We start from the raw sequence: 10000 nt of genomic DNA on the forward strand, positions 1-10000 counted from the left end.
TCGGGATCAGAAGAAAAGGTCAGATTTAAAGATAGATGACTCACAAAAGGTTGAGTTTTTTCCTTTAGTCAGCAGTGATTTCCCACTTTCCAACCCCCCCCAAACATTCCGTCTTTCCTCTCCTAACTGCAGGAAAACTGATGCTTATTAGACAAACTCTCATGTTCACTGGCATTTCAACGAAGCCGCACCCCCAACACCAAAAACTCCTCTTTGCAGCAGGTGACCTGCATCCACGCCACAGCTGGATGGACGCGACCCCGCCTCCATGTGACCCGTAGATCCCATCTTTATTTTTTATTTTTTAACCTCTGATTCAGGATTAGTGGCATTTAGGGTTAGGGTGACATCAAATCAGGCCAAGTGAACCTTACAATGAATCAAATCAAGATTCCTGTGATATGACGTCACGTGTGTAGAGACCTTCTGCTGTGCGATCCAGCTCATGGCGTCCTGGAAGCTCCGTCCAGGATCGTCCCAGGACGCCCCACTGCTCCCCCTGGTGCTCCTCCTCCTGTGGAGGGTGCCTGTGATTGCCTGATGGACCCCCTTCAGCTGGTCCTTGCATATCTCCAACCTGCCACACTCCAGAAATGTCAGGATCTGTCAATCAATCATGAGCAGAAGAGCAACGGAAAGAAGAGTCCTCCTCACGTCCTGACGAGGTTTTCATTGGGATGTCCCTGCTGTCTCAGGTCGACAGCCAGACTCTTCATCTGCTCAATGGCGTCTTTAGCCATCACCATGTAGCCCTCCGCATCACCGGCGGCGCCACCCTGCAGGACACAAACAAAATGTCCGGAGACACCAGAGGTCCACAACTTTATTAGACGGGCATCAGCAGGGAGGAGGAGACACTTGGCTCATATGGAAACAGAAAATAAAGAGCGCAGGTGAGTGTTGTGCTACTCTTTCATTAACATGCTATCATGCTAACTGAAGCTTGTCTCAACGTGTTGCTATTTCAATGCTTTATGAGACTTTTTCAATAAATCGAGCAAAGTGATGATTTCAACATCCAAATAGATCAGCTTCACATTGACCAATTCTTTTCCCTCTTAAAATGAGTTTAAAAGCTTCTACTGTTGCTCCGGGTGACATGATGTCACATTGAGTGGCACCAGAGGGTTAGGGTTAAGGTTAGGATACGGTTAGGGTTAGAGGGTTAGGGTTAGAGGGTTAGGTTTAGGGTTAGAGGGTGAGGGTTAGGATACGGTTAGGGTTAGAGGGTGAGGGTGAGGGTTAGGATACGGTTAGGGTTAGAGGGTTAGGGTTAGAGGGTTAGGTTTAGGGTTAGAGGGTGAGGGTTAGGATACGGTTAGGGTTAGAGGGTTAGGTTTAGGGTTAGAGGGTGAGGGTTAGGATACGGTTAGGGTTAGAGGGTTAGGTTTAGGGTTAGAGGGTTAGGGTTAGGATACGGTTAGGGTTAGAGGGTTAGGGTTAGGGTTAGAGGGTTCGGGTTAGGGGTTAGGGGGTTAGGGTTAGAGGGTTAGGGTTAGAGGATTAGGGTTAGGGTTAGAGGGTTAGGGTTAGGGGGTTAGGGTTAGAGGGTTCGGGTTAGGGGTTAGGGTTAGAGGGTTAGAGGGTTAGGGTTAGGGTAGGGTTAGGGGGTTCGGGTTAGGGTTAGAGGGTTAGGGTTAGAGGGTTCGGGTTAGGGTTAGTCTGACACGCCAAATATGACAGATTCTGGTGATGAAATACTTTTGACAGTCATGTGAAGCTGAGGGAATATTTGCTGATGCAACAGTCAAAGACGATGCGTTCAGTCTGCATTCCTCCCTTTTTTCAAAGAGCTGCTGTTTCTCTGTGAAGGAAATGTGAGGACTCACAGACTGGAGGGTTAGGGGTTAGAGGTTAGGGTTTAGGGGTCTGACTCACAGACTGGAGGGTTAGGGGTTAGAGGTTAGGGTTTAGGGGTCTGACTCACAGACTGGAGGGTTAGGGGTTAGAGGTTAGGGTTTAGGGGTCTGACTCACAGACTGGAGGGTTAGGGGTTAGAGGTTAGGGTTTAGGGGTCTGACTCACAGACTGGAGGGTTAGGGGTTAGAGGTTAGGGTTTAGGGGTCTGACTCACAGACTGGAGGGTTAGGGGTTAGAGGTTAGGGTTTAGGGGTCTGACTCACAGACTGGAGGGTTAGGGGTTAGAGGTTAGGGTTTAGGGGTCTGACTCACAGACTGGAGGGTTAGAGGTTAGGGTTTAGGGGTCTGACTCACAGACTGGAGGGTTAGGGGTTAGAGGTTAGGGTTTAGGGGTCTGACTCACAGACTGGAGGGTTAGGGGTTAGAGGTTAGGGTTTAGGGGTCTGACTCACAGACTGGAGGGTTAGGGGTTAGAGGTTAGGGTTTAGGGGTCTGACTCACAGACTGGAGGGCCAGCTCAGCTTTCTTCAGGCAGTCCTGACACTGGACCTGCAGCATCTTGGCTCGCTGGTGGATGCTGCTGAGGGTGGCGGCACTGCAGACAGCATCAGAGGAGAGTCGGATTCTCTCCCTCTCGTTTCAAAATAAATACAAATGTAAATGAAATAGATAGAAATGGAGATGTACAGATGTTACACCAGATCCACCCTCGTCTTGACAAGTCCAGACTTCCGACCTCCACCGAGGCAAAAAAAAAGGTAAAATCCTTCAAAAGGAGTTTGAAGAAGGCAAATTTAAATTTTGAAATGTTAAACCAGAAGGTTAACAACCATGGAGGAACTAAGGCATAATTAGTATTATAGCATAATTAGTCAGCATAATTTTAGTAATTTACACAGGTTGAACTGGTTCAGTGAATATTTGGGTTGTTTTTTATCTTTAACCAGTTTAAAACCAGTGTGCTCCGCCACCCTGACAGCTTCACCACTGGTTCTGCTACCAGGTACCGCCCAAAAAAATTCAACTTGCAATTAATCACCGGCTTTGATATTTAATCTAAAGTTAAAGTGATGTAAAACTTCATTGCAGCTCATGAAGAGAAGAGCCCATTTCCCAGGTTCCTCTATGTCAATGCTGCAATAACCAACTACCGATCAGTCAACCATCAACTTGCAACCAGCATTTAACCCTGAATTATTTAGCTTCCTTTTGCAGGTGAGCGGTGGGGGGTGGGGGTTGGGGGGGGTACTGTGCAGAGAAGAAACTGTTTTACAATTTGTAGTCTTCCTCAATAAAAACGGACAATAAAAACTACTACTGAGCTTGTGCACGGCAGGTTAGGGTTAGGGTTAACCTAACCTAACCCTGTCAGCACAATCCTCGAGTTCACCTGTGATAGAAAATGTTCGAGCTGCTTTTCTGTTGCGCAGCAAAGAAACCGAGACGCGGATAAAAACGCCTCCCGGGGGAGTCCTTGATTCGTTTCTGTTGCAGACTCAGGTAACAGGTGTGAGCCAAGAAAACGTGGATTTTACCTCATTCCACCCCCCGCCGCGGCACCACCGCCAGCGGACCTGGTGGTGACGGTGTAGGTGTATCCGTCCAGGTACGGGTTGTATCCGTCACCGGCTCCGTGCACGAACTCGCTGCGCGTGTAAAGCTGGCTGCCCCCTCCCGTCAGGTCAGGCTTGGAGCCCACCCTGTGTCCAATGTCCAGACACTTTTGGGAACCGTACAGACTCATCCTGACGCTGTTCTGTCCTGCACCCCGACGCTTCAGGTGCAGAGTGGAGCAAGAGGGTGGAGGGGGGTCGGGCTTTTGTGTTTGGGTGTGGACACCCGCCTCCACCACAGACCAAGAAAGCCTTCCGGTGCCACTCCCATCCAATCAGCTGGAGGCGCGCCAGCGGCTTTCACGCCTCTTTCATTTCTTTTCCCCAACACAAAGTATTGAGAAAACCAAAAGGTCAGACTTTTCCCAAGTCCTTCAGCGTGTAAATGTTGCAGGATTCTACAGATGAAGGAATGTGCTCCACAAAGGCTCCCTGGGGGCTTCAGGAATCTGGTAAAGGGTCCATCAGAGCAACCTGAGCCGTGTCCACTCAACGTTCCGAAACATTTCCCACAATAGCAACATTGTCAATGAAGCCACTGGTGGGAACCAAGTCAACCAGGGCGCCTTTTCTTCTTGGGGTTAGGGTTAGGGTTAGAGGGTTAGGGTTAGGGTTAAAGGGTTAGGGTTAGAGGGTTAGGGTTAGGGTTAAAGAGTTAGGGTTAAAGGGTTAGGGTTAAAGAGTTAGGGTTAAAGGGTTAGGGTTAAAGGGTTAGGGTTAAAGGATTAGTGTTAAAGGGTTAGGGTTAAAGGGTTAGGGTTAAAGGGTTAGGGTTAGAGGGTTAGGGTTAGGGTTAAAGGGTTAGGGTTAGGGTTAAAGGGTTAGGGTTAGGGTTAAAGGATTAGTGTTAAAGGGTTAGGGTTTAAAGGGTTAGGGTTAGGGTTAAAGGGTTAGGGTTAGAGGGTTAGGGGTTAAAGGGTTAGGGTTAGAGGGTTAGGGTTAGGGTTAAAGAGTTAAGGTTAAAGGGTTAGGGTTAAAGGGTTAGGGTTAAAGGGTTAGAGGGTTAGGGTTAAAGGGTTAGGGTTAAAGAGTTAGGGTTAAAGGGTTAGGGTTAAAGGGTTAGGGTTAGGGTTAAAGGATTAGTGTTAAAGGGTTAGGGTTAAAGGGTTAGGGTTAAAGGGTTAGAGGGTTAGGGTTAGGGTTAGAGGGTCAGGGTTAGGGTAAGAGGGTTAGGGTTAGGGTTAAAGGGTTAGGGTTAAAGGGTTAGGGTTAGGGTTAAAGGATTAGTGTTAAAGGGTTAGGGTTAGAGGGTTAGGGTTAGAGGGTTAGGGTTAGAGGGTTAGGGGGGGTCAGGGTTAGGGTTAGAGGGTTTAGAGTTAGGGTAGGGTTATAGAGGGTTAGGGTTAGGGTTAAAGGATTAGGGTTAAAGGGTTAGGGTTAGGGTTAAAGGATTAGTGTTAAAGGGTTAGGGTTAGAGGGTTAGCGATGATGATGATGATGATGATGATGATGATGATGATGATGATGATGATCCACCAGACTGATGTCGAGCAGTGGCCTCATCCTCGGCTCATTATTAACTTCTCCATTTTAAAAGCATTCCCACGCCGTTCAAACACGCGCCTGCAGCCTTTGGGTGGGGCGCAGCGGAAAAACCGGTCCGCCAGCTCTTCTTCGGTTTACAGACAGAAACCTGGATGGAGCTCTGCTCAAACACACACAGCAAATATACAAAGATGCCACTTTATCAGGAGCGTTTTTAGTTCTTCACCTTTTCTCGAAGAATCACCGTGTTGTCATTGATGTGATCACAAATTACCACTCACAATAATTCCCACAATAATGTGAAGCTACTGCTGTCAATCCTCACTGATGCTGCAAACCTTTGGGGGGGGGCAGAGGCTGCAGCGCCCCCTGCCGGTGCATCTCGTCCACGCAGACACACCTATGTAGAAGTACAAAGGGTTATTAGCAGGAATAAATGTTTTCGCTTAATTTTGGTTATAAAAATGTCTTTTTAACATTCCTGCTGGAAGGATGCATCTTTCCTATCAATGGAAACCTGAAAGGATAAAGTCAGATCGAGAGTGTGCCCACGGACAGGGGTCGTGTGAGCAGAGTGTGTGAGTAAAAGTCTGGCATGTTTCCCAGTACATCGGCCACTGGAACCACTTCTTTTCCAGTTCCACTGGTGTGACAGGGTGCAAAAGGTTGTCAGAACAGCCATCAGGGTTTAGTGCTGAGCTTCGTTAATGCATTTAAAAGTTGATCGATTGTCTTCCTCTGCTCATTTTTCATCCATCAACATAAACCCAGAGGCAAATGTCATCTCAGGACCTGCTTTTGCCTGCACAGAAATGCACAAGCATTCCAGGGCTGCTTCTCTGCCTCCTCTGACGACTCCACCGAGACTTCAGTCCTGAACTTGAAAACTGCATCAAAATCTTTCTCTGGTGCAAATCTGAAATATTCCATATTAAATAAAGAAGTGGACCACTGTGTTTGTCTGTGTATTTTAAGTTGCTGCACACAATCATGAAATGCTAATGGAAGGTTAGGGTTAGAGTAGGGTTAGGGTTAGGGTTAGGGTTAGGGGTTAGGGTTAGGGTTAGAGGGTTAGGGTTAGGGTTAGGGTTAGGGTTAGGGTTAGGGGTTAGGGTTAGGGTTAGGGTTAGGGTTAGAGTAGGGTTAGGGTTAGGGTTAGAGTAGGGTTAGGGTTAGGGTTAGGGTTAGGGTTAGGGTTAGGGTTAGGGTTAGGGTTAGAGGGTTAGGGTTAGGGTTAGAGTAGGGTTAGGGTTAGGGTTAGGGTTAGGGGTTAGGGTTAGGGTTAGAGGGTTAGGGTTAGGGTTAGAGGGTTAGGGTTAGAGGGTTAGGGTTAGGGGTTAGGGTTAGAGGGTTAGGGGTTAGGGTTAGAGGGTTAGGGAATGAAGGGGACTAAGGGAATGAAGACCAGACAAGAAGAGCTTTGTGCCGATTTGTGGCCATAAAACACATGCATAACTCTTCGTTCTTCTGGGAGCTTTGAGGGAATGTTTGCAATTTGTTTGTGATGTTGAGGTTTCTGACTTTTATTTGTTGTCAGTTATTGACTTGTGGACATGTTTCAGGAGGAATAAGTGAGCAGATTGTCTTCGTAAGGGCAAACCAATGGCTCACATGCTCATAAATGTCCATGTAGGTTCTCATTCATCCAGGTCATGGTTGTCCAAAGCTGATCTCAGTGAGCACCTGGACTTGGCGAAGGTTCTTGAAGAACTTTTGCTTCTTCTCCAAAAGGCTTGTTCAGTTCATCCTCTTCTCTTTGAATCATCTCTTTTTGTGTAGTGCACATTTTTTAGGTAGCAAGTACCACACACATGATCACGCCCACAAGGATGGAGTCTTTAAATGAATCCTCAGTAAAAACATGACAGTCTGGGTTAGCAGCGCTAACGGCAGCGCAACAGTGACTCAGACGGTGTCCTGCATGTGCGGAAGCTCTCACATGGACTCCATCTCTGAAAGGAGTTTCAGAGGGACTGTCTGGTCATGTCAAAGGTGTATTAGAAGGGAAAGTTGCCTGTCGTTAGGAGGGGCGGTGAGTCACAATAACAGCTCAGGGTGTGGCGGGTTAGGGTTAGGGTTCGGGTTAGTCAGGGCTCCACCGACAGCATCATGACTACATTCCATCCAGTCTTCGTTAAATTGGTTCTTGACGGGAAGATTCAACTGCTTTGTTGAAGTTCACACTCTGCAGGAAGATCTAGTAAACATCTTTCATGTTCAATCTGTTCCATTTGTTCTCGGGTCAAAATTATTTCATTTGTCATGTGCACATAAAATCTTATGCAAAATTTAGTTGCTCTAATGGGGACTCTGAGGTTAGGGTGGGGTTCAACACAAACGGAAACCAGAAAACACACAGTGTGTGTGTGTGTTTGAGAGAGAGAGAGAGAGAGAGAGGTATACTGAGAGTGGAAAGGCAGCAGAGAAGTATGCATTCATGGCCTGCAGGGACTTCACATCACAGATGAAAGACGTCAGTGTGCACGGAAAGGTGAGCAGCTCCGTGCACTGGTTTCAACATGGCTGTGTTCTTTTCATCCTGACTCTTTCTGCCTGGTATCAGTGCTGAATCTGCTTCCCTGATGTGGTTCTGAAGCAGTGGGAGCAGCTCACGGCAATAGAAGCAGACCTGTGCAGCAGGTGACATGGATATTCCTCCTGGGGGGTCTGGAGACAACACAGCCACGGGGGGGGGGGGGGGGGGGGGGGGGGGGGGGGGGGGGGGGCTACACTGAAAGGGACTGTCAGAGAGTCACATGATATCTGTAACAATCTGGGTCGCAACTCTCACAAACTTTATGTCAAGAATTTCACAGCAGGTGGCCGGAACAAACACTTCCTCATCCCTACCTGGTGAACTAATCAATGAGTTAATCAACACACTCTCTTTAAATTCAAGACCAACGATTTTTGATACACTATACAAACGTCCGTTTCTTGTGTGGGGTCATGTGACCTGAGGATTTTATTAGTTTGTAATTCAGTTATGTAGCATGTTTGATCATGTCATTGTGGTTTGACTGTGTTTCTCTGGAGCTTCAATAAAGACGGACATGATTCCACAAGTCTCACAAGCGCTTCCTCGGTGTCGTGAAGACTCGTAGACACAAGCCACCACAGCAGAAACCTGTACAATCATTGGTACAGAGGCTCTACTCATGGCTGCACAACAACAGGCCCTGAACACCAGAGCAATAGAGGCCAGGGTCCACCAGACCAGACCAGACCAGACCAGACCAGACCAGACCAGACCCCAGGTGGGGGCTGTGTGGAGATGCCCCTGAGACAGTCCAGCACATCACAGCAGGGTGCAAGATGCTAGCAGGCAGGGCACACATGGAGCGGCATAACCAGGTGGCTGGCATAGTGGACAGGAACATCTGAGTATGGACTGGAGGTCCCAGGGACCAGGTGGAGAAAAGTGGTGGAGAACAAGCAGGCCAAGATCCTGTGGGACTTCCAGATCCAGACTGACAAGATGGTGGTGGCCAACCAGCCTGACATAGTGGTGGTGGATAAACACCAGAAGACAGTGGTGGTGATGGATGTAGCAATCCCAAGTGATAGCAACAACAGGAAGGAGGAACAGCAGAAGCTGGAGAACTTCCAAGGGCTGAAGGAGGAGATGGAGAGAATGTGGGGGATGAAGGCAACAGTGGTCCCAGTGGTGATTGGGACACTAGGGGCAGTAACACCCAACATGAGTAGATGCTCCAACAGATACCAGGAACCACATCAGAGATCTCTGTCCAGAAGAGCACAGTCCAGGAACAGCTGAGATCCTGGTCAGAACCCTCAGACCCCCAGGCCTCTGGTAGAGGACCCGAGTCTGAAGGAAGCACCGCCCAGGAGGGCGAGGGAGAGGTTTAATTTTTTAATAGGAATGTTGTTAAATACAAAAACAAACATTTTAATTTTACTTATAATGATGTGTCAAACATATTAATGTTAAAATTAATCTGAAACCAACCCTCAACCCCTAACCCTTAATACATGTACATTGTACAGTACATGCTTCCCTTAGGGAACATTATTCGGCAGCATGGGATAAATGTTCATTGTTATGCTGATGACACTCAGCTTTATTTATCCATGAAACCCGAGGAGACAGAGAAGTTAGTGAAGCTCCAGACCTGTCTTAAAGACATAAAGTCCTGGATGTCTTCAAATTTCCTCCTCCTTAACCCAGGAAAAACTGAGGTCATGGTGTTTGGTCCTGAACCTCTCAGGGATAGATTAGATCACATGATCACTCTAGATGGGATCTCATTAACATCTAGTCTCTCTGTGAGGAATCTAGGAGTAACTTTTGATCAAAACCTCTCCTTCAACTCACACATTAAATTAGTCTCTAGAAGTGCCTTTTTTTTACCTGAGGAACATCTCAAAGATCAGGAAGCTACTGACCCACCATGATGCTGAAAAGTTAGTCCAGCATTTGTTCCTTCCAGGCTGGACTATTGTAATTCTTTATTATCAGGGTGTCCAAACAACTCTTTAAGAAGCCTCCAGTTGATCCAAAATGCTGCAGCCAGAGTTCTGACAGGTATTGACCACAGAGGTCACATTACTCCTGGACTGGCGTCGCTTCATTGGCTGCCTGTTAAATTTAGAATAATTTTTAAAACCCTTCTCCTGACCTACCAGGTCTTCAGACGCCTAGCTCCATCCTACCTGGAGGAGCTAGTGATACCTTATCAGCCCAATAGACCGCTCCGCTCTCAGAATGCTGGTCTACTTGTGGTCCCCAGAGTTTCTAGGAGTAGAATGGGGGCCGAGCATTTAGCTACCAGGCCCCCCTGCTATGGAACCAGCTCCCTGTCCAGGCCCCCCTGCTATGGAACCAGCTCCCTGTCCCGGCCCCCCTGCTATGGAACCAGCTCCCTGTCCAGGCCCCCCTGCTATGGAACCAGCTCCCTGTCCAGGTACGGGAGGCTGACTCCATCGCTACTTTAAGATCATGCTAAATACCTTCCTCTTTTGAAAAAGCTTATTGTTTGTTAATTCTGTAGTCCCAGTTACAATCATAGACAGACAAACTA

At 47.7% G+C, this 10000-nt stretch overlaps 1 protein-coding gene across 1 annotated transcript in view; it reads right to left on the reverse strand.

Moving 5' to 3' along the window:
- dspb (desmoplakin b) overlaps positions 1 to 4106 on the reverse strand; it is a 22089-nt gene extending 17983 nt beyond the window's left edge. The window contains 4 exon segments of the mRNA XM_029828283.1: positions 424 to 577; positions 655 to 776; positions 2362 to 2491; positions 3396 to 4106. Of these exon segments, the coding sequence (XP_029684143.1) occupies positions 424 to 577; positions 655 to 776; positions 2362 to 2491; positions 3396 to 3604 (615 nt within the window). The 5' untranslated portion in view covers positions 3605 to 4106.
- Positions 4107 to 10000: the final 5894 nt, after the last annotated feature.

The sequence above is a fragment of the Takifugu rubripes genome, chromosome 20 (genome assembly GCF_901000725.2).
Source record: "Takifugu rubripes chromosome 20, fTakRub1.2, whole genome shotgun sequence".
Lineage (NCBI taxonomy): Eukaryota > Metazoa > Chordata > Actinopteri > Tetraodontiformes > Tetraodontidae > Takifugu > Takifugu rubripes.